Source organism: Pristiophorus japonicus, chromosome 13 (assembly GCF_044704955.1).
Source record: "Pristiophorus japonicus isolate sPriJap1 chromosome 13, sPriJap1.hap1, whole genome shotgun sequence".
NCBI lineage: Eukaryota > Metazoa > Chordata > Chondrichthyes > Pristiophoridae > Pristiophorus > Pristiophorus japonicus.
This window is the reverse complement of record NC_091989.1, coordinates 46,503,685-46,528,790: the sequence shown is the minus strand read 5'-3', so window position 1 is coordinate 46,528,790 and position 25,106 is coordinate 46,503,685. Positions and strand designations below refer to the sequence as shown.

At 42.6% G+C, this 25,106-nt stretch overlaps 1 protein-coding gene across 1 annotated transcript in view; it reads left to right on the top strand.

Moving 5' to 3' along the window:
* The window catches only part of tbc1d22a (TBC1 domain family, member 22a), a 294,045-nt gene that overhangs the window by 248,283 nt on the left and 20,656 nt on the right, over nucleotides 1-25,106 (top strand). The window contains exon 11 of the mRNA XM_070896745.1: nucleotides 23,084-23,159. Coding sequence (XP_070752846.1) covers nucleotides 23,084-23,159 — 76 coding nt within the window. The remainder of the gene's footprint in view (nucleotides 1-23,083; nucleotides 23,160-25,106) is intronic.

Here is a 25,106-nt window from a genome sequence, read left to right as displayed (position 1 = left end):
GCATCCGGGAGGGCGTTCAACACCTCGAGTCTCGTCGCCGAGAGCATGCAGAAAACAAGCACATACAGCGGAAGGAGTGTGCGGCAAACCAGACTCCCCACCCACCCTTTCCTTCAATGACTGTCTGTCCCACCTGTGACTGAGACTGTAATTCCCGTATTGGACTGTACAGTCACCTGAGAACTCAGTTTTCGAGTGGAAGCAAGTCTTCCTTGATTTCGAGAGACTGCCTATGATGATGACATGAATGTCCACCACTGCTGCATTACTGCATTACATATCGCAGACAGACAATACATATATGGATTGCGTTACATGTCCCCAACATTGCAGTACTTCACATCAGGCCAACATTCGTCACAGTTACATTACATTACATATTCAAATTAGTGCATCAGCTCCAACGCCGGTGGTGGAATGGTTGCTATCCTCGACCAGGGACAGGGCACGGACCTCTATTTCTGGCAATGGCTTTTGGGTTGTGGGTCCTCCCACTGTACGCTGCTGATCTGCTGTTATTGCAGATGTCTTCTGCAGAAAGTGAAGTAAATTAAAGTTAAAATCTTCACTCCATTTAAATATCACGCTCATGCACTCGCACACCTCTCGCGCGCACACCTCGTACCATATTTTGTTATTTTTCCACGACTGCCCTTCGTTAGGTCGGAGTACCTCTCTGTTATATTCTCCAGAAGGGCAGGTAACTCCATCTCTTCAAAGGCGGACGCCCTCAACCTCCCGTCCTTCTTGATGTTCCTGCACTTCGACTTGTTTTTGAGCATTTCCATTATACTTATATTGTTATGATTTTTGATTTGTAAAATATGTCGTCTTATTGGTGATGCTGCATAATTATTATTTGTTATGAATATTTTTTTAACTCTGCAATCTGTTATTAAACCAACTGACGTTCGACGAGCTTGCTGCTCCTTCTCACACTCTCTCTCCCTCGACTTCAACTCACAGCGCATGCGTGGGTGACGCTTGACCTCCGAAATCACGGGTAAAAAGCTTTACTGAAAAAAACGAAGAAAAAAAATAGCGCATGCGCAGTTCAGTGCCGCACCGTCCATTGACAAAGCCAATCTGGATCGGCTACAATGTTATTTACCGCCCGCTGCATACTGCCAAAAATTGCGCTCTTCGATCTCGGCGGTATGCTGGTGGTTTGAAACGACATAGAAATGGGCGGACCTTATGTAATGACCAATTTCGGGTCCCAAGAATATATGGTGATGATGTGCACTATTTTTAGTGTGTAGGGTTCATTGTCCCACCTCTGGACCTACTATCCAAGATTATTTACTGTATCAGGTTACGTTTTGGATCGCAGAGAGTATGGGCTTACCTTGCAAAGTGGACTTGTCTGTGGAATAGAAGTATCTGGAGCATGCCAAATCATGTTACCCAAGAGGAGTGGTTGAAGTTTAAGATAGATTAATGTATTTTTTACGACAATTCTGAATAGAACATGAACAGACATCTGTGTGATTCAGTGGCTTGAGAATACAGCTACTGTAAAACTTAATTTCAGTCAGATAAGTATGTTTCCATCATTATAGTATATAAAATAAAATAGAATATAGAAGTGTTTCGATTGTTAATGTGTTTGTTTTTTATGGCAGTTCATTTATGTTTAAAAGTATTGCTGACACTAATGGAAACTGTGTTTTCTAAAGATGAATGGAAAAGATAATTTCTAAGCCAAAGAAGAAACATTGCCTAAGATAAGGCAAACAAGTGATGACTTTTTAGGAAAAAACCTGCTGTACTGCAATATCTACTTAACTGTACAAGAGTGCTTAAAAAGATGAGAACAAAGTATTGTGTAAGTTTGATATTAAACCTAATATTGCTTGCCTCAACATTGAGAGCATGTTCCATTTCCAAAATCAAAACCTTCACTGGAGGGAAAAAAAATTGCGAATAATGGTTTTGAAGACAAATTAAACCTAAGTCTGACATACCTATGTAATCTTGCATTGCAAATATGAATCAGTTGCTGCCTCTGGGTAGTTCCAGCACTGTCACGTTCAAGGTGTCAGTGTCAGCAGCCTTGTCTCTGAAACAGAAGGTTGGGAGTTTAAGTCACACTTGAGAGATTAGAGCATATAATTTTTATGTTTTTAATTTAAAAAAAAAATTTATTCATTCAGGGTTTGTGGGCATTGCTGGCAAGTCCAGCATTTATTGCTCATCCCTAATTGTCCTTAAGATGTCGCCTAATACTTCAGTGGTGCTCTCGGAGGTGCCCTCTCAGATGAGATGTTAAATTGTCCTTTAAGCTGGACACTAAAAGTTCCATAGTATTATTTGAAAGAGAGCAGTGAGTTCACCCGGTGCTGGTGAACGTTTATCCCTCAACCAACATCACGAAAAAAAACAGATCATCTGGTCATTTAACTCAGTGCTGTTTGTGGGACCTTGCTGTGCGGATAGTCTGCTATGTTTCATACATTACAACTAACAAGAATTCAAAAACACTATTAATTGTGAAATGATTTGAAATCTCTGGAGATCATGGAAGGCACTATATAAATGTAAGTTCTTTTATTTTACTTATTTCCATCTCTTATCCTTATAATGCTCTCATTCCTCTTTTTCTAAGGATTTTAAGTGATGCAACATGAACTACTTTTGCAATTTTACTTAACATCACAAACCTGTGGGTTGGTGAGGGAGATGCAATCTCAATTCTTGTTTCAGGCTCACAATTTTGTACTTGTGTCCCCTAATACTGTGCTCACAGACCAAGTTTTAAAAACTTCCAGGAATCGATAATATGTGTTCCTCTCACCATGCTAATTCTGGATCATGATTCGTCTGAGTCTTTCCTCGAGTGAAAACAAGGTTAATGCTATGAGACTGTCTTTATGACTTTGGATCATCCTGGGCTAAATTCTCTGAGCTCCCTGCAATGCATCAATATTTCCTGAAAGGTAGGATGCACAAAACAGTTGCAACATGGCTAGAATAACTTACTTTGATTTGTAGTCAAATCCCCTCTAGAACACCATCCCAACACATAATCAGCCTTATACAAAAGGGAATGGAAGACCAGCAGGAAGAGCAGTGCAAGGAAGGTAGTGCAGGAGTCCCCTGCGGTCATCCCCCTGCAAAACAGATACACCGTTTTGAGTACTGTTGAGAGGGATGACTCATTAGGGGAGGGCAGCAGCAGCCAAGTTCATGGCACCGTGGCTGGCTCTGCTGCACAGGAGGGCAGGAAAAAGAGTGGGAGAGCAATAGTGATGGGAGATTCGATTGTAAGGGGAATAGATGGCCGTTTCTGCGGCCGCAGAATGGTATGTCAAGGATGTCTCGGAGCGGGTGCAGGACATTCTGAAAAGGGAGGGTGAACAGCCAGTTGTCGTGGTGCACATTGGTACCAACGATATAGGTAAAAAAAGGGATGAAGTCCTACGAAACGAATTTAAGGAGCTAGGAGCAAAATTAAAACGTAGGACCTCAAAAGTAGTAATCTCAGGATTGCTACCAGTGCCACATGCTAGTCAGAGTAGGAATCGCAGGATAGCTCAGATGAATACGTGGCTTGAGCAGTGGTGCAGCAGGGAGGGATTCAAATTCCTGGGGCATTGGAACCAGTTCTGGGGGAGGTGGGACCAGTACAAACCGGACGGTCTGCACCGAGGCAGGACCGGAACCAATGTCCTTGGGGGAGTGTTTGCTAGTGCTGTTGGGGAGGAGTTAAACTAATATGGCAGGGGGATGGGAACCAATGCAGGGAGACAGAGGGAAACAAAAAGGAGACGAAAGCAAAAGACAGAAAGGAGATGAGTAAAAGTGGAGAGCAGAGAAACCCAAGGCAAAAAACAAAAAGGGCCACTGAATGTAAAGGGACTGCAGGAGGGGTCAAAACTAAAAATGATGGTTTAAAAACTAGTATTAAAACACTCTACCTAAACGTACGCAGCATTCGAAATAAAGTAAATGAGTTGACGGCACAAATCATTACAAATGGGTATGATTTGGTGGCCATTACAGAAACGTGGTTGCAGGGTGGCCAAGACTGTGAATTAAACATACAGGGGTATCTGACGATTCGGAAAGATAGACAAGAAGGGAAAGGAGGTGGGGTAGTTCTGTTAATAAAGGATGATATCAGGGCAGTTGTGAGAGACGATATTGGCTCTAATGAACAAAATGTTGAATCATTGTGGGTGGAGATTAGAGATAGTAAGGGGAAAAAGTCACTGGTGGGTGTAGTTTATAGGCCCCCAAATAATAACTTCACGGTGGGGCGGGTAATAATCAAGGGAATAATGGAGGCATGTGAAAAAGGAACGGCAGTAGTCATGGGGGATTTTAACCTACATATCGATTGGTCAAATCAAATCGCACGGGGTAGCCTGGAGGAGGAATTCATAGAATGCATACGGGATTGTTTCTTAGAACAGTATGTTACAGAACCTACAAGGGAGCAAGCTATCTTAGATCTGGTCCTGTGTAATGAGACAGGAATAATAAACGATCTCCTAGTAAAAGATCCTCTCGGAATGAGTGATCACAGTATGGTTGAATTTGTAATACAGATTGAGGGTGAGGAAGTAGTGTCTCAAACGAGCGTACTATACTTAAACAAAGGGGACTACAGTGGGATGAGGGCAGAGTTGGCTAAAGTAGACTGGAAACACAGACTAAACGGTGGCACAATTGAGGAACAGTGGAGGACTTTTAAGGAGCTCTTTCACAGTGCTCAACAAAAATATATTCCAGTGAAAAAGAAGGGCGGTAAGAGAAGGGATAATCAGCCGTGGATAACCAAGGAAATAAAGGAGAGTATCAAATTAAAAACCAATGCGTATAAGGAGGCCAAAGTTAGTGGGAAACTAGAAGATTGGGAAAATTTTAAACGACAGCAAAGAATGACTAAGAAAGCAATAAAGAAAGGAAAGATAGATTATGAGGGTAAACTTGCACAAAACATAAAAACAGATAGTAAAAGCTTTTACAGATATATAAAACGGAAAAGCTTTTACAGATATATAAAACTAAAGTAAATGTTGGTCCCTTAGAAGATGAGAAGGGGGATTTAATAATGGGAAATGTGGAAATGGCTGCGACCTTAAACAATTATTTTGTTTCGGTCTTCACAGTGGAAGACACAAAAACCATGCCAAAAATTGCTGGTCACAGGAATGTGGGAAGGGAGGACCTTGAGACAATCACTAGCACTAGGGGTGTAGTGCTAGACAGGCTAATGGGACTCAAGGTAGACAAGTACCCTGGTCCTAATGAAATGCATCCCAGGGTATTAAAAGAGATGGCAGAAGTTATACAGATGCATTAGTTACAATCTACCAAAATTCTCTGGACTCTGGGGAGTTACCAGCGGATTGGAAAGCAGCTAATGTAACGCCTCTGTTTAAAAAAAGGGGGCAGACAAAAGGCAGGTAACTATAGGCCGGTTAGTTTAACATCTGTAGTGGGGAAAATGCTTGAGACTATCATTAAGGAAGAAATAGCGGGACATCTAGATAGGAATAGTGCAATCAAGCAGACGCAACATGGATTCATGAAGGGGAAATCATGTTTAACTAATTTACTGGAATTCTTTGAGGATATAACGAGCATGGTGGATAGAGGTGTACCGATGGATATGGTGTATTTAGATTTCCAAAAGGCATTCGATAAGGTGCCACACAAAAGGTTACTGCAGAAGATGAAGGTTTGCAGAGTCAGAGGAAATGTATTAGCATGGATAGAGAATTGGCTGGCTAACAGAAAGCAGAGAGTCGGGATAAATGGGTCCTTTTCGGGTTGGAAATCGGTGGTTAGTGGTGTGCCAAAGGGATCGGTGCTGGGACCACAACTGTTTACAATATATATAGATGACCTGGAAGAGGGGACAGAGTGTAGTGTAACAAAATTTGCAGATGACACAAAGATTAGTGGGAAAGTGGGTTGTGTAGAGGACACAGAGAGGCTGCAAAGAGATTTGGATAGGTTAAGCGAATGGGCTAATGTTTGGCAGATGGAATACAATGTCGGAAAGTGTGAGGTCATCCACCTTGGGGAAAAAAAACTAGTAAAAGGGAATATTATTTGAATGGGGAGAAATTACAACATGCTGCGGTGCAGAGGGAACTGGGGGTCCTTGTGCATGAATCCCAAAAAGTTAGTTTGCAGGTGCAGCAGGTAATCAGGAAGGCGAATGGAATGTTGGCCTTCATTGCGAGAGGGATGGAGTACAAAATCAGGGAGGTCCTGCTGCAACTGTATAGGGTATTGGCGAGGCCGCACCTGGAGTACTGTGTGCAGTTTTGGTCACCTTACTTAAGGAAGGATATACTAGCTTTGGAGGGGGTACAGAGACGATTCACTAGGCTGATTCCAGAGATGAGGGGGTTACCTTATGATGATAGATTGAGTAGACTGGGTCTTTACTCGTTGGAGTCCAGAAGGATGAGGGGTGATCTTATACAAACATTTAAAATAATGAAAGGGATAGACAAGATAGAGGCAGAGAGGTTGTTTCCACTGGTCAGGGAGACTAGAACTAGGGGGCACAGCCTCAAAATACGGGGGAGCCAATTTAAAACCGAGTTGAGAAGGAATTTCTTCTCCCAGAGGGTTGTGAATCTGTGGAATTCTCTGCCCAAGGAAGCAGTTGAGGCTAGCTCATTGAATGTATTCAAGTCACGGATAGATAGATTTTTAACCAATAAGGGAATTAAGGGTTACGGGGATCGGGCGGGTAAGTGGAGCTGAGTCCACGGCCAGATCAGCCATGATCTTGTTGAATGGCGGAGCAGGCTCGAGGGGCTAGATGGCCTACTCCTGTTCCTAATTCTTATGTTCTTATAAAATACTGGAATTTGAAATAAAAACAGAAATGTGGAATCTATATGGGTAGAGCTGCAGAACACCAAAGGGCAAAAAACGTTAGTAGGAGTTGTGTACAGACCTCCAAACAGTAATAGGGATGTTGGGGAGGGCATCAAACAGGAAATTAGGGGTGCATGCAATAAAGGTGTAGCAGTTATAATGGGTGACTTTAATATGCACATAGATTGGGCTAGCCAAACTGGAAGCAATACGGTGGAGGAGGATTTCCTGGAGTGCATAAGGGATGGTTTTCTAGACCAATATGTTGAGGAACCAACTAGGGGGGAGGCCATCTTAGACTGGGTGTTGTGTAATGAGAGAGGATTAATTAGCAATCTCATTGTGCGAGGCCCCTTGGGGAAGAGTGACCATAATATGGTGGAATTCTGCATTAGGATGGAGAATGAAACAGTAAATTCAGAGACCATGGTCCAGAACTTAAAGAAGGGTAACTTTGAAGGTATGAGGCGAGAATTGGCTAGGATAGATTGGCGAATGATACTTAGGGGGTTGACTGTGGATGGGCAATGGCAGACATTTAGAGACCGCATGGATGAAGTACAACAATTGTACATTCCTGTCTGGCGTAAAAATAAAAAGGGGAAGGTGGCTCAACCGTGGCTATCTAGGGAAATCAGGGATAGTATTAAAGCCAAGGAAGTGGCATACAAATTGGCCAGAAATAGCAGCGAACCTGGGGACTGGGAGAAATTTAGAACTCAGCAGAGGAGGACAAAGGGTTTGATTAGGACAGGGAAAATGGAGTACGAGAAGAAGCTTGCAGGGAACATTAAGGCGGATTGCAAAAGTTTCTATAGGTATGTAAAGAGAAAAAGGTTGGTGAAGACAAACGTAGGTCCCCTGCAGTCAGAATCAGGGGAAGTCATAACGGGGAACAAAGAAATGGCGGATCAATTGAACAAGTACTTTGGTTCGGTATTCACTAAGGAGGATACAAACAACCTTCCGGATATAAAAGGGGTCAGAGGGTCTAGTAAGGAAGAGGAACTGAGGGAAATCTTTATTAGTCGGGAAATTGTGTTGGGGAAATTGATGGGATTGAAGGCAGATAAATCCCCAGGGCCTGATGGCCTGCATCCTAGAGTACTTAAGGAGGTGGCCTTGGAAATAGCGGATGCATTGACAGTCATTTTCCAACATTCCATTGACTCTGGATCAGTTCCTATGGAGTGGAGGGTAGCCAATGTAACCCCACTTTTTAAAAAAGGAGGGAGAGAGAAAACAGGGAATTATAGACCGGTCAGCCTGACCTCAGTAGTGGGTAAAATGATGGAATCAATTATTAAGGATGTCATAGCAGTGCATCTGGAAAATGGTGACATGATAGGTCCAAGTCAGCATGGATTTGTGAAAGGGAAATCATGCTTGACAAATCTTCTGGAATTTTTTGAGGATGTTTCCAGTAAAGTGGACAAAGGAGAACCAGTTGATGTGGTATATTTGGACTTTCAGAAGGCTTTCGACAAGGTCCCACACAAGAGATTAATGTGCAAAGTTAAAGCACATGGGATTGGGGGTAGTGTGCTGACGTGGATTGAGAACTGGTTGTCAGACAGGAAGCAAAGAGTAGGAGTAAACGGGTACTTTTCAGAATGGCAGGCAGTGACTAGTGGAGTGCCGCAAGGTTCTGTGCTGGGGCCCCAGCTGTTTACATTGTACATTAATGATTTAGACGAGGGGATTAAATGCAGTATCTCCAAATTTGCGGATGATACTAAGTTGGGTGGCAGTGTGAGCTGCGAGGAGGATGCTATTAGGCTGCAGAGTGACTTGGATAGGTTAGGTGAGTGGGCAAATGCATGGCAGATGAAGTATAATGTGGATAAATGTGAGGTTATCCACTTTGGTGGTAAAAACAGAGAGACAGACTATTATCTGAATGGTGACAGATTAGGAAAAGGGAAGGTGCAACGAGACCTGGGTGTCATGGTACATCAGTCATTGAAGGTTGGCATGCAGGTACAGCAGGCGGTTAAGAAAGCAAATGGCATGTTGGCCTTCATAGCGAGGGGATTTGAATACAGGGGCAGGGAGGTGTTGCTACAGTTGTACAGGGCCTTGGTGAGGCCACACCTGGAGTATTGTGTACAGTTTTGGTCTCCTAACTTGAGGAAGGACATTCTTGCTATTGAGGGAGTGCAGCGAAGGTTCACCAGACTGATTCCCGGGATGGCGGGACTGACCTATCAAGAAAGATTGGATCAATTGGGCTTGTATTCACTGGAGTTCAGAAGAATGAGAGGGGACCTCATAGAAACGTTTAAAATTCTGACGGGTTTAGACAGGTTAGATGCAGAAAGAATGTTCCCAATGTTGGGGAAGTCCAGAACCAGGGGTCACAGTCTGAGGATAAGGGGTAAGCCATTTAGGACCGAGATGAGGAGAAACTTCTTCACCCAGAGAGTGGTGAACCTGTGGAATTCTCTACCACAGAAAGTAGTTGAGGCCAATTCACTAAATATATTCAAAAGGGAGTTAGATGAAGTCCTTACTACTCGGGGGATCAAGGGTTATGGCGAGAAAGCAGGAAGGGGGTACTGAAGTTTCATGTTCAGCCATGAACTCATTGAATGGCGGTGCAGGCTAGAAGGGCTGAATGGCCTGCTCCTGCACCTATTTTCTATGTTTCTATGTTTCTAAAATGCTGGAAATCTCAGCCGGCCAGGAGAGAAAAACAGAGTTAACATTTCAGGTTGATGACCCTTTATCACAACTGTCGAATGTTTGAAATGAACAGATTCTTAAGGAGCACTGAAAGGGGGAGGGGAAGATAGAACAAAAAGGATGGTCTGTGAAAGGGTGGAAGATAGGAGAGATTAGAGAGACAAAAGTTTAGTCTTGATCGGGTGTGAATGGTGGAATAATTACCAGCTACCATGGGAGACAGAGAACAAAATTACATAGTGGGGGTTGGGGGAGCAGGGGGGGAGTTTTACAGAAAAAAAGGAGGGAAGGGAGTCAAATATGGGCAGAGGTTATGGACTGAAATTGTTGAACACGATGTTGAGTCCAGAAGGCAATAAAGGGCCCAAGTTTCCACATGATTTGCGCCTGATTTTTAGGAGCAACTGGTGGAGAACGGACTATCTTAGAAATCGCAATTCTCCACATTTTCTTTTCTGCAGTTCTAGTCAGGTAGAACAGTTCTACTTTGGAACAGAATTTTTTCTTCAAAAGGGGGCGTGTCCGGCCACTGACGCCTGATTTGAAAGTTTCCACAGTGAAAATGTACTCCAAACTAAAGTAGAATGGAGCAAGTGAAGATTTTTGTAGAACTGAAAAAACCTGTTCTACACATTAAAAAATCAGGCGCAGGTTACAAATCAGGCGTCCAGAACGAGGTGGGGGGAGAGGGGGAGGGGGAAGGGAACTCATTAAATTCTACAATCAATCCTTATTTATACTTATACAAATAAATCCAACCTGAATAAACATTTATAAGCAAAGAAAAGATTAAATAAACCATCTTCCTACCTGTGTGAAAGTGCTTCAGCCAGGAAGAATTCTGCAGCAAGCCTCACAAAACGAGGGAGCCGACCGAACGCGGGGTGGGGGGCGGGGGGGGGAGAAAGAGAGGGAGCCGACGAACGGGGGAGGTGGGGGGGGGAGAGAGGAGGAGAGGGAAGGGAAGGGAGCCGACCAATGCGGGAGGGAGAGAGCCAACCGAACGCGGGCGGGAGGGAGCCGACCGAACACGGGTGGGAACCTACCGAACGCGGGGGTGGGGGGGGAGGGAAGGGAGCCGACCGAACGCGGGGTGGGGGGTGGGGGGGGGGAGGGAAGGGAGCCGACCGAACGCGGGGTGGGGGGGGGGAGGGGAGGGAGCCGACCGAACGCGGGGTGGGGAGGAGCCGACTGAACGCGGGTTGGGGGGGGGAGCTGACCGAACGCGGGCGGGAGGGAGGGAGCCTACCGAACACAGGCGGGAGGGAGGGAGCCTACCGAACGCGGGGCGGGAAGGGAAGGAGCCGACCGAACGCGGGGGGTGGGGGGGTGGGAATGGAGCCGTTCCAGACGGCTGGCGGGAAAGCGAGAAGGCTGCAGGAAGCCTCAGAAATTGAGGAGCCATTTCCCGACGGCAAAAGGGGGAGGTCGTCGGGAAACGGCTGCCTCAACTTTGAGGCTTCCTTCACCCTTCTCACTGCTACAAGAAGCCTCTGTGCTGATGGCAATGTACTTTTATTAAAAAATGTTCAAAAACTAAACAGCTACAAAGAACGACAAAAATGGCCGAGTGCCAATGTTTTTTTCACACTGAGCATGCGCGAACGCTCCAACGCGCATGTGCAGCGTTGCCGGCAGGAAAAAACTAATTTAAATAGTATCCGCCCCCTCCCACTTACAAAATCGGCGCGAGTGTAGGCTCCGCCCCCCTGGGCGCCGCGCCAAGCAGACAAGGAGCTGCAGAATGCTCCAGAATCCTCCAGAATCGCGAGCTTTTTTTCCGGCGCCATTTTAGGCGCGAAAAACGGGCGCCCAGCTCGGAGGGGCGCCCGTTTTTTATCATGTGGAAACTTGGGCCCATAGTCTCTCACTGTTTAAAGAAGAAATTCCGATTGGTCTTTCTCAGATCCAAAGTCGATGACCTCTTACTTCCCGACATTGAACTCCCTCCGCCATGGTTCTGCGCACTTAGTCTACCTACGTCCCTTTACAATGGGGATCGGGCGGGTAAGTGGAGCTGAGTCCACGGCCAGATCAGCCATGATCTTGTTGAATGGCGGAGCAGGCTCGAGGGGCTAGATGGCCTACTCCTGTTCCTAATTCTTATGTTCTTATAAAATACTGGAATCTGAAATAAAAACAGAAAATGCTTGAAATCTCAGCGGGCCAGGAGAGAAAAACAGAGTTAACATTTCAGGTGGTTGACCCTTTATCACAACTGTCGAATGTTTGAAATGAACAGATTCTTAAGGAGCACTGAAAGGGGGAGGGGAAGATAGAACAAAAAGGAAGGTCTGTGAAAGGGTGGAAGATAGGAGAGATTAGAGAGACAAAAGTTTAGTCTTGATCGGGTGTGAATGGCAGAATAATTACCAGCTACCATGGGAGACAGAGAACAAAATTACATAGTGGGGGTTGGGGGAGCAGGGGGGGAGTTTTACAGAAAAAAAGGAGGGAAGGGAGTCAAATATGGGCAGAGGTTATAGACTGAAATTGTTGAACTCGATGTTGAGTCCAGAAGGCAATAAAGGGCCCAAGTTTCCACATGATTTGCGCCTGATTTTTAGGAGCAACTGGTGGAGAACGGACTATCTTAGAAATCGCAATTCTCCACATTTTTTTTTCTGCAGTTCTAGTCAGGTAGAACAGTTCCACTTTGGAACAGAATTTTTTCTTCAAGAGGGGGCGTGTCCGGCCACTGACGCCTGATTTCAAAGTTTCCACAGGAAAAACGTACTCCAAACTAAGTTAGAATGGAGCAAGTGAAGATTTTTGTAGAACTGAAAAAACCTTGTCTACACATTAAAAAATCAGGCGCAGGTTACAAATTAGGCGTCCAGAACGAGGTGGGGGGGGGGGTGGGGGGGGAAGGGAAGTCATTAAATTCTATAATAAATCCTTATTTATACTTCTACAAATATTATACAAATAAATCCAACCTGAATAAACATTTATAAGCAAAGAAAAGATTAAATAAACCATCTTCCTACCTGTGTGAAAGTGCTTCAGCCAGGGAGAATGCTGCAGGCGTTCGTTCCCGCGGGGGGGGGGGGGGGGAGGAGAAAGCCATTCGTTCCCGCGGGGGGGGGGGGGGGGAGGAGAAAGCCGCTCGTTCCCGCGGGGGGGGGGGGGGGGGAGGAGAAAGCCGCTCGTTCCCGCGGGGGGGGGGGGGGGGAGGAGAAAGCCGTTCGTTCCCGACGGCGGGCGGGGAGGGGGAGGGAAACGGCTGCCTCAACTTTCTGAGGCTTCCTGCAGCCTTCTCAGTGCTGATGGCAATGTGCTTTTATTAAAAAATGTTCAAAAATTAAACAGCTGCAAAGAACTACAAAAATGGCCGAGTGCCAATATTTCCTTCACACTGCGCGTGCGCGAACGCTTCAACGCGCACGCGCAGCGTTGCCGGCAGGAAAAAAACTAATTTAAATGGTACCCGCCCCTTCCCACTTACAAAATCGGCGCGAGTGTAGGCTCCGCCCCCCCCTGGGCGCCGCGCCAAACAGACAAGGAGCTGCTGGGCGCTTCAGAATCGCGCGTTTTTTTTCCGGTGCCGTTTTAGGCGCGAAAAACGGGCGCCCAGCTCGGAGGGGCGCCCGTTTTTTATCGTGTGGAAACTTGGGCCCAAAGTGCTTAAATGAAAGATGAGGTGCTGTTCTTCGAGCTTGCTTTATTGATAACTTTCCTTTCAGTTCTTTTCCTTTTTTACACATTGGCTAATGGACATCCCTTCATTGTTATGGCCGTGAGTGATTGAGTATATATCTGACTTGAGTCTGAGTTTCTAAATGAGAACAAGCCCAATTACATTCATTGATGATGCCATTGCATGCTCTAAATGTCAATGCAATCCAATTCTACATTTTGCTGCCAATGTATTGGACAACTGAACAGTTTTCTTGTTGCTGGCTCCTTCCCGAAACTTTGTACAACGCTGATCAATCTTGCCAGTGAGTTACCTTCTGGAGCAAAACTAATATTTTTGGCACATAGAGAATATGCTTTATTTCTTAAGTGGTGCAATAATATTTCCTTCAGGCACAATTTGGACCTAATTATGGTGAAAGGATATTATTTGCATGTTCAGTTATCAGAATAATTAAATAAATATCATTGTAAAATTATTTTTACTACTCCATCCTCAAATTTGAATCATAGAATATCATATTACATGATGAGAAATTGTGTTCATATTGCATGAATTAAATATTGGGAAGATCAGTCACTGCCTTTGTTCTCTAGCCACCAATTTAACCCTCTTCCCTGGCCATTGTCTGATGCTGAACCAGACGGTTCGCAGCCTATTTGACCCCAAGCAAAGTTTCTGACTCCATATCCTCCCGATCACCAAGACAGCTTGCATCCAGTTGTGTAAAATTGTCCGTCTCTGACCCTGCCTCAGCCCATCTGCTGCTGAAACCTTCATCTATGGCTTTGTTACCTCCAAACTCGACTATTCCAACCTCATTAGCCAACCTCCTACAGTCCACCCTCTAAACTGAATCTTAACCAAAACTTTCTGCCATATCCTATGTTGCACCAAGTTCCTTTCACCCATCACCCCATGCTCTGACCTACATTTGCGCTTGGTCCAGCAACACCACAATTTTAAAGTTCTCATCCTTGTGTTCAACTCCTTCCATGGCCTTGCCCCTGCAAATACAATGGTCAAAATGTTCTTTGGTGTACAATACAAATGCAACCAATAGTTGAATATGTCATGAATTCTCAATATTTTGTTTTCTTGAATAAATGCATTGGAAATGAAGTATAAAACCATCTTTCGCAGTAGTTTTCCTGTTTTGGATGATGCTATAGAAAACATAAAACAATTGAACTTAATATGCAATTTCTAATTTGTGATAATTGCGATTAAAAATAGACTTTGTAACATTGTTTTGGTTTTACAGGTTGAACCTCCCTTATCCGGAACTCCCTAATCCGGAACCACCCCTCATACGGAACCATTCCCGGCCACCGGGTGGCGTACGCGCAGAACTCCGACATGAATAAATTGAAGTCCTTTCTCGCTGCCGACTCCCACAATCGCTGACCTGACCCCGCGATCCACTGCCCCCATTATCTCCCTGCCGCACTCCAAGCCCCAAGCCCCAAGCCAGCCAGCCCCGATATCCCCTTGCTCAATACCTGTACCATCCAATTTAATGTGATCACCCCTCGTCCAGAAAAATCCCTTATCCAGAACAAGCCAGGTCCTGAGGGTTCCAGATAAGGGAGGTTTAACCTGTAGTAGGTGGTGGCGGAGGTGGTGGGACTGGCGGATGGGGTGGTGGTCCTGGGGAGGGAACAGCAGTGGTCAGAAAACCAGTATTATTTTAATTCAAGAGTGTCCATTCTACTGTCTGTCATATTTTCTCATCCATTTGTCATGAGAGATAATTGCGTTTTATACTATATGAGTAACTCTATGGAAGGTATTGACAGGCGTGCTTTTCAGTCCTTTAGTAACTTCTTAAATATCACATCTTAGAGTTTCAACTTCCTCCTGGTTTTTATCAGAAAGATGAGAAACATAGAAAATAGGTGCTGGACTAGGCCATTCGGTCCTCCGAGCCTGCACCACCATTCAATATGATCATGGCTGATCATGCAACTTCAGTGCCCCATTCCTGCTTTCTCTCCATACCCCTTGATCCCCTTAGCTGTAAGGGCCACATCTAACTCCATTTTGAATATATCTAACGAACTGGCCTCAACAATTTTCTGTGGTCGAAAATTCCACAGGTTCGCAATTCTCTTGAGTGAAGAAGTTTCTCCTCATCTCGGTCCTAAATGGCTTACCCCTTATCCTTAGACTGTGACCCCTGGTTCTGGACTTCCCCAAAATCGGGAACATTCTTCCTGCATCTAACCTGTCCAATCCTGTCAGAATTTTATGTTTTTATGAGATCCCCTCCCATTCTTCTAAATCCCAGTGACTATAAGCTGAGTCGATCCAACCTTTATTCAGTCTTGCCTCAGATTATGAGACCAAAACTGAACACAATATTCCAGGTGAGGCCTCACCAAGGCCCTGGACAACTGCAGTAAGACCTCCCTGCTCCTATACTCAGTTCCTCTTGCTATGAAGGCCAACATGCCATTTGCCGCCTTCACCGTCTGCTGTACCTGCATGCCAACTTTCAATGACTGATGTACCATGACACCCAGGTCTCGTTGCACCTCCCCTTTTCCTAATCTGTCACCATTCAGATAATCTGCCTTCCTGTTTTTGCCACCAAAGTGGATAACCTCACATTTATCTACATTTTACTGCATCTGCTATGTATTTGCCCATGCACCTAACGTGTCCAAGTCACACTGCAGCCTCTTGGCATCCGCCTAACAGCTTAGTGTCATCTGCAAACTTGTAGATATTACATTCAATTCCTTCGTCTACATCATTAATGTATATTGTAAATATCTGGGGTCCCAGCACTGAACCTTGCGGTACCCCACTTGTCACTGCCTGCCATTCTGAAAAGGACCCGTTTATTCCTACTCTTTGCTTCCTGTCTGCCAACCAGTTCTCTATCCACGCCAATACATTACCCCCAATACCATGTGTTTTAATTTTGCACACTAATCTCTTATGTGGGACCTTGTCAAAAACCTTTTGAAAGTCTAAATACACCACATCCACTGGCTCCCCCTGTCCACTCTACTAGTTACATTCTCAAAAAATTCGAGAAGATTTGTCAAGCATGAAATCCATGCCGACTTGGTCCGATCCTGTCACTGCTTTCCAAATGCGCTGCTATTACATCTTTAATAATTGATTCCAACATTTTCCTCACCACCGATGTCAGGTTGACCGGTCTATAATTCCCTATTTTCTCTCTCCCTCCTTTTTTAAAAAGTGGGGTTACATTAGCTACCCTCCAGTCTATAGGAACTTATCCAGAGTCTATAGAATGTTGGAAAATGACCACCAATGCATCCACTATTTGGTTAAAAGTATCCCTTTTCTGAATAAAACAAAATATATATGTTTTAATTATATATCAGAGAAATCAACATTTGCATATTGAAGAGTTTGCATCCTGCAGTCATATAAGCATTTCTTCCCACACTTGATAAATGTGTGCCCCATTGGCACATAGTTAATTTAACTTTTGCCTTCATCTTTAATGGCTTTCTTATAATCAAGTATCATCTTTTTGTCTTTTTACTCAATTATGGGATGTGGATTACATTCATTGCCCATTTTCTTAGAAGATAAATAAATAACTTGCTTTTAATAGCGCATGTCACGACCGCAGGACATCCAAAAGTGCTTTACAGCCGATGAAGTACTTTTTGACATATAGGTACTGTTGTAATGTAGCAGAATGTGGCAGCCAACTTGCACTCAGCAGGGTCCCACAAACTGCAGTGAGATACATGACCAAGTAATCTTATGATATTGGTTGTGGGATAAATACTGACCTGGAAAATTTACCTGCTCTTCTTTGATTAGTGCCATGGAATCTATTTCTCCACCCGCGAGGATAGATGCAGCCTCGGTTAAATGATTCATCCGAAAGACAGCAGCTCTGAAGGATGGCGAATAGTCACACTCCTGATCTTTATGATGCATGGAAGGTCACTGATGTGTGTGTTTTGAGGATGTGGATTGTTGCTTTTTTTGAAATAAGTAATTTTGTATGTATTCAGAGAACCTTCTCCAACTGTACAGCCACACCCCCCCCCCCCTCCCCTCCCACTATTCCTCCAACTCTGGCCTCTTGTGCAGTCCTTCTCCCGTTAGCCCACTGTAGATGGCTGTGCCTTCAACCCCTGAGGTCCCAATCCCTGGAATTCCTTCCCAAAAGCCCCTCTGCCTCTCCACCTTCTGTGTCTCCTCCTTTCAGACACTCCTTAAAACAAGTCTCTTTGACCAAGCTTTTGCACACCTCTTCGAATATCGCCTTCTTTGTCTGAACATTTACTTTTTGATTGCATCTGTGAGGTGCCTTGGGACATTTTTTTGCATGAAAGACGCTATATAGAAGAAATTGTTGTAACGTAATAAATTAGATGTGCAAGAAAGGAATCTTGGATAAGCTCCTTGATACAGTCAATTCCCTCAGGTGAATATCTTGCAATTGGAGCAAACAAAAAATTTAAAAGGAAGAAGTGCTTCTTTATATTTCATTGGAATCGCTTCACGATCTTTGCGAAACAGTGATGATAAGCATTCCATTTTGTGTTGCCCATTACACCTTACACCCCAGCCCCTCTGTCTTGCATCAAACAATCTCAAGCACAACATTCCTGTACTTCCATGATTAGACATTCACTTTCACTCTGATATGACTTGTATTGAATACTTAACTCTCAGTAACTCTAATTTGTAATTATGATATTCACTTGCCAGTCAGCAACTGCTGTTTGTATTCCAAAGCAGTGCTGGCCATGTTCTGTTTTATCAGCCGGCTAGCAATAAAGCTCATTCAATACTGTTTTCATGAGCCAAGCACAGCTTGGAGCTATTGTAATTCAGTTGTTCTAGGCAGACACTATCCATACCCATACTGTTTGATAATGTCAGCTTATCGCATAAAAATTGTGCTCATTGGCAATTGTAGAGCAGATGTTATCTTGGAAGGAATTGAGACACAATGGGCTGAGTAGTTTACCGTGCAAGCATTTAAAGTCATAACAGTTTAAAAAAAAATCTTGGTGTTAAATGTTGCTCAATCCTCAGTTCAGTTTTTTTTTTATCGCACAAAAAAAAGCATTTGATGAACACTATGCAATTGTCAGCATTTCATTACATTTAAAAAGAGAGTTTTGTTTACCAAGTATTCTAGCTTCATGTGAAAACTTAAGAGGAGAACAGTGATTTAAAATAACTGTGACTACTGTGTAATGTCCAATATTTGGACAGCAGATTTAATGGAATAAGTGAGTTGCACCAAGTAATTATCTTAAATTTATAGATGATTTCTGCACAATTTTGATATATTCATTAGGCATATCGAGTGAGGAATACACAGAAGCCTTCTTTAATCCAGAAAGTAATCTATCCTTTGTACAAAAATATTGGAAAGGGTTGAGAACAGTGGTTACCACATTGATCTCTATGATATAAGACTTCAAACGGAACATTCCTGATATACTAGTAATTAAGTCATTAATGTTCATGTTGTGTAAGTGTGGTAATCACAAATTGAGCTTTTTGGTGGTCTTTTATTGTGCTTTTAAAGAAGTTAACATCAATTTTGGCGTACTAATTATTTTGGTAGACAAAGCAAGTCATAGTATTTCACCACATAATATAAAATTGTCTGAGCAGTTTATCACATCTGTAACTCTGTGATGATGGACAGGTGGAATTAGTGACCTTACAGTGAAGAATATGAATGCTTGGGGATTGAATTGGATAGTGCCACATGTGAAAGTTACTATCTGCTGTATTACTGTCCTGCCAGGAAGTTGACGACAAAAAAACGATCTCTGTATATTTAGATGCACACGTTATGTAGTCTATTTTAACCAATATATTTACTGTTGAAGATGTGCAAAGTTAAGGAATCTTTTACAGTGTAGAATATTGATGGGTTTGAAATGTCATGTCCATCTTGTACACTACTTGTGTAAAAGAAAAAAAATCTGATGGAGAAAGTTGAACACACTTCTCTAGAAACCTGAAGCTGTGATGTAATCTGGAATTTACTTCGGTAAGAGTGGCATGACAGGTACGGGAAATAATCCTGAATTTATTCAATAGATAAAGCTTTGACATTCTGGAAATTTGGGGTTCTAAAAAATTATAAATTTTAAGAGTATGTACTTAACGGACTTTAATTTGAAATGTAATTTTTTTTTTAAATGTACCCTCCATGAGATAATAAATTTTTTTCTGGGAGAGATGACTTGGACATTTAATGCTTTATTTAGATCACTTATTGATTTTGATTAATGTTCACATGTTAAACAGTAAAGTTCTGAATCTAACTCTGGACAGTCGATTATTATTGCAGTGGCAATCTCATGACAAATTATGGCCATGTTGCTGAAATGCATTTGAAGTATATTTTCCACCAAAACAGTTAAACATTTTGATCCTGTTCTTACAGAATTTAAACACTACCATTTATTACAAATATATCGACCTTCTACCACTGCATATTGTTTGCGTGGTTAATGTTTCCAAATGCATATGCATGTTCTCTCAAACAAAACTGTTTACAAAGTCACTTCCACCTGTGCTTGAATATTTTGTTTACACAAAATTTTCTTTGTAATTTTGAAAATCTTTTGCATCAGTATTTTATTTATTATTATTATTATCATTGCAATATGCTGTGGCGTGGTGTGGTGGGCTAGGTGCTCAAACTTATAATTGCCCCATGTAGTGAATTGTTTCAGTCACCCAGGGAAATTGCCGAACGGCAATTAGGTGCTTCCTTAGAGATTTTTAAAACTTCATTCTTGGGATATGGGCATCGCTCGCAAGGCCAGCATTTAGTGCCCATTCCTAGTTGTTCTTGAGAAGGCAGTGGCGATAACCGCCTTATAAAAAAGCAAAATACTGCGGATGCTGAGATTTGAAATAAAAACAGAAAATGCTGGAAATCTCAGCGGGTCAGGCAGCATCTGTGGAGAGAAACAGTTAACGTTTCGAGTCAAATGACCCTTGGTCAGATGATGGGTTATATTTGGCCATTATGTTGAATGGCAAGTTTTTTTTTAAACAGCGTTAGAGCTATCTGCAAGATCAACTGAGTAGATTAAGCCAAATGATATAGTTTTGGATGTTGAATAAATCAACTTGCTGGTTTTATTAATATCAACAAAGTACAAGTTATACATCTTTTCACTTGCATGTAAGATATTCTTCGGGGTCTGCCTTTAACTCTAATTACAATCCAGGCGAGTTCTCAACATGGAATAACAAAGAACTACTGAAAGTGAGCTTATTATACACCTGATGGACAATGCCAGATGACTTGCTCTAAACCTACCAATTCTAAGATTAAACTACTACAATAGTACATGACAATGTCGCACCACATACACTCCATTCTCACTGGAATGTGGGCTTTGGTTATGTAGCTATAACGATACAATTTTGCATGGTTATATATATCTCACTTTAATGCAATGATAACAGTTGAAACATAGACATATTGGCTCCAAATTAGCTATAGTTTCTGGGGGAATTGTAGCATAGTGGTAATGTTTCTGGACTAGCAATCGAGAGACCTGGACTAGTAATCCGGAGACGTGAGTTCAAATTCGACTATGGCAGCTGGGGAATTTAAATTCAGTTAAATAAATCTGGAATTAATAAAAAGCTAGTCTCTAATGATGACCATGAAAATACCGGATCGTTGTAAAAACCCATCTGGTTCACTAATGTCCTTTATGGAAGGAAATCTGCAGTTCTTTCCTGGGTTGGCCTATATGTGACTCCAGACCCACAGCAATGTGATTGACTCTTAACTGCCCTCTGAAGTGGCAAGCCACTTGGGCAATTATGGATGGCCAGCGACACCCATATCCCGTGAATGAATAAAAAAATATATAGTTCTTGCACAAACCCTTTGATGCTAAGTAAATTGCATTAACCTGGCACCTCCTGGTTACTTGGCATTCCCCGCGGAATCCTAACTACCTAACATAAACCATGTGTTCAGCTCTATTATATAGAATGCATTCTCATCCTACAAAGATATTGATACGTGTTATGCTATTTTTCCTGTTATATTGTATACTAACCTACACCATCAATTTAAAGGATTGCATTTTGCATAATCCTTGTAGATAAGCAGGCACCATTATTAATAAAACGGTACACATTCTCACATGCATTTCTCTTTAGTGATACGGTGTTTCTGCCCTGTTGGTATCAGATATACTGACTGGAGTGATTGCAGTGCTAATTATCTAGTGCCAGTTGTAATAGGGGTTTAGTGAGTGCTTTTCATCTCCTTCAGAAGATATGCTTCCTAAAATTAACTGTAAAGTTAATATTGTAAATTATTTTTGTATTGTGGCGGTGTGATGAGCTTTGATTCAACAGATTCGGGCCTGATTCCCCACATCAGACAAACTTTCAGCCGACCATTCAGTCTAAGTATAACAAAAGAAGTGGCCATCCCAAAATATGTTTGACCACTCCATTGTTGTTTTTATGGCTCAGGCTTGGAACTATTATTGTGTATAATAGCATCTTCAGATCAGTTTTTTTTTAATTCGAAGCTGCCAGCAAAGGAAGAATTGAATTGTCCAGTTCTTTAATGAGTCATTTCAATAGCTATTTTCCTTCATTAGCTGAATGCTTTATGACATATTCCTTCGTAAGCAATATTGACACAAATACACATGTATCACTCATCATCATAGGCAGTCCCTTGGAATCGAGGAAGACTTGCTTCCACTCCTAAAGTGAGTTTCTTTGGTGGCTGAACAGTCCAACACGAGAGCCACAGAACCTGTCACAGGTGGGACAGACATTCGTCGGGGGAAGTGGGGGTGGGACTGATTTGCCGCACGCTCTTTCCGCTGCCTGCGCCTGACTTCTTCACGCTCGCAGCGTTGAGATTCAAAGAGCTCAGCGCCCTCCGGATGCACTTTCTCCACCTAGGGCGGTCTTCGGCCAAGGTCTCCCAGGTGTCAGTGGTGATGTTGCACTTCACCAGGGAGGCTTTGAGAGTGATCTTGTAATGTTTCCGCTGCCCACCTTTGACTCAGTTGCCACGAAGGAACTCTGCGTAGCGCAATTGCTTGGGGAGTCTTGTGTCTGGCATCGAACTAAGTGGCCTGCCCAGCGAAGCTGATCGAGTGTGGTTCGTGCTTCAATGCTGGGGATGCTAGCTTGGGCGAGGACACTGATGTTGGTGCATCTGTCCTCCCAGGGGATTTGCAGGATCTTGCGGAGACATCGTTGGTGGTATATCTCCAGCGACTTGAGGTGTCTTCTGTACATGGCCTATGCCTCTGATCCATACAGGAGGGCGGGAATTACTACAGACATGTAGACCATGAGCTTGGTGGTAGGTTTGAGGGCCTGGTCTTTGAACACTCTTTTCCTCAGGCAGCCAAAGGCTGCACTGGCGCACTGGAGGCGCTGATGAATCTCCGCATCAATGTCTGCCTTTGTTGACAAGGGGCTCCCGAGGTATGGAAGTGGTCCACGTTTTTGAGGGCCGCGCCATGAATCTTGATGAATGGGGGCAGTGCTGTGCGACGTAGGGTAGGCTGGTGGAGGACCTTTGTCTTACGGATGTTAAGCGTACTAGGTTACTGCTCAATCCCTGCTCCCTCTACTTTGCCATAGATATGTAACTCTTTTACTAACCAAGTCCCTACTCTTTGGAACTCCGATGAATGCCACCTTCTCTTGATAGCACTTTTTCTTCCTTTAAAAATCCTGACCCTACTTTTTTTTCCTTTTCCTGATCAATGACATCTTCTCTCTTTTGTCAAGTGCTTTGAAATGGTCTTCCATGTGACAGAAGTTATAGAAAAGCAAGTTTTTGTTGAATGTATGGAAACCTGTATCTCTGTAAGGGCTTCGAGTCCAAATAAATCATGTCTCATTGAAAAACTCTTTGCTTTCAAGGACAACTACACTTTTGCACAGCCTGGGATTCAGAGGAAAGTAAAAGCATTACAGGAGCTTGTTAGCCGGATCGATGGTAAGTCTGATCCATTCTTGAATTCACGTTGAGTAGAACAACAATGTGTTAAGACTGCTTGGTAAAAAAACCTGTGCAAATGTAATGGCCAGTATCAAGTTGACTAGTCACCATGACAGCTTGGTGGCCTTTTGGAAATGAAGTGTCATCCTCAATCAACTTAGAGCATTGTGCCCTTTGCAAGATCAGTGTTGTGTGTCATTTAAGGGGAGCTGCTAGAGCATGAGCAAGTTTCATTACTTTTTATTAAAGCAGTATAATCAAACTTCAAGGCAATTTTTTGTTGGAAGAGTAATGGCTGCACAAGATAACCAGTCAGCATTCAGTTTGAATTAAATTCAATGGTTGTTTTAATTCTACAGGAAGTCACGTTGACTTTATGGATGCCTTTTGGCATTCAGCTTTGTGCCGTTGTGCATCCCAGCCCTATCATGAGTGCTGAAATCATTTGTGTGGTAAATCTAATTAATTGTGGACTCTGAAAATATTATACCATCTTTAACAATTCAGCTAAATGATAATTTTACAGGGCAATTTTAGTTCACTGTTGCAGACACTGGCAGGGAGCTTTGAGGTTGCCTCTCTTGTCCTTTTTTAAAAAAAAAGATTCTTCCATGAAATGCTAATTTCCATGGTTCTGTGACTAGCTTTAATTAATTGCTTTACTTCAGATAATGCAACCCATTCAAACATATTCTCCAGATATTTATTGCAATAAATGAATTGAACTGTTTATCAGCTGAATTGTCTGGCAAAATAACTGAGCACATGTCAGTCGTGTTAAAGGCTCTGGAAACTAAAATTAAAAAGTATATTAAAGAAACTGATTTTCCTTTTGATAGTTGTCTAGTTTGTAATAAGCTTCCCAAATAGATTGAAACCTTTGTAATCAAAACACTATTGCTCATTTTGTACTAAATTTTGATTTTGAAGCTGATAGAAAACTCGTGTCTTAAATCTCCATTCAGCTTTTCACAAATTGGCAAGAAGGGTTTAAATTTCTACATATCACGTTACAATGTTAAGTATTGCTGTAAGAACTATAATAATTCGAGTCCTAAATGAGCATTATCTTTATACAGTATGTTGTCCTAGGTGATATTTTTTCAAGCTGTACCTACATAAATTGGGTTACTTCAGTTCAACTATCACATTAAAGCAGTTGTAAATAAATATACAGGGTACATGTTAAATTTGATAGCAATAACCTACAATGTGTCCTCATGCTGATCTACAGAAGGGTTGGTAAATCTACTCGTTCTTTCAGTTGTTTTGCATTCTAATTGGGTAAAAGCTTTTTTTTTTCTCCGAGCGTCTTGATTCACTTCATTAGTCCACCAGATGGTAACCTTGTGGGAACAAGTTAAAGGAGCAGTCCTTCTTAGCTCTGCAAAAAGGTAGAAAATACTACACACCACTGCCCCAAATTCAGGAGGATAGGTGAAGGATCCTGAATGAAGATCAATAAATTCATGTTGGATTTTTTTTTAAAGTGCAGATCCTGTTCACAACTAATTTGTTCTGAATATTTGTGATACTTTTGGTCCTTTGAGGCAAAATATCCATTTTCTGACTACCCTTTCTTACTGTCAATGGTTGAGGCATTCTGGGTCAGATGCCATTATTGAAGGCAGTCTGTCACCATGCTTTGGATCTGAAATCTTAGATTATATTGTAACTAGGTTAGATTATATCGTAATTACATTTTTTTTCATTACAACATTTTTGTAATCATAAAAATAATTTTGATAGCAGTTATAAAGGGCAAATTAGCCATAGTCAAGTCTCCCTTAACAGAATGCAGTGCTTGAAGGAGCAACTTAAACTTTCCAGGGTGGTACAAATGTTCCAGGATGCCAAATTCATTTTTTGAGCCAGGTGCAAATAAATCACTGCGATACCTTAATTTGTGCAAAACTTGCAATAATAAGTCACATTTCGTAGTTT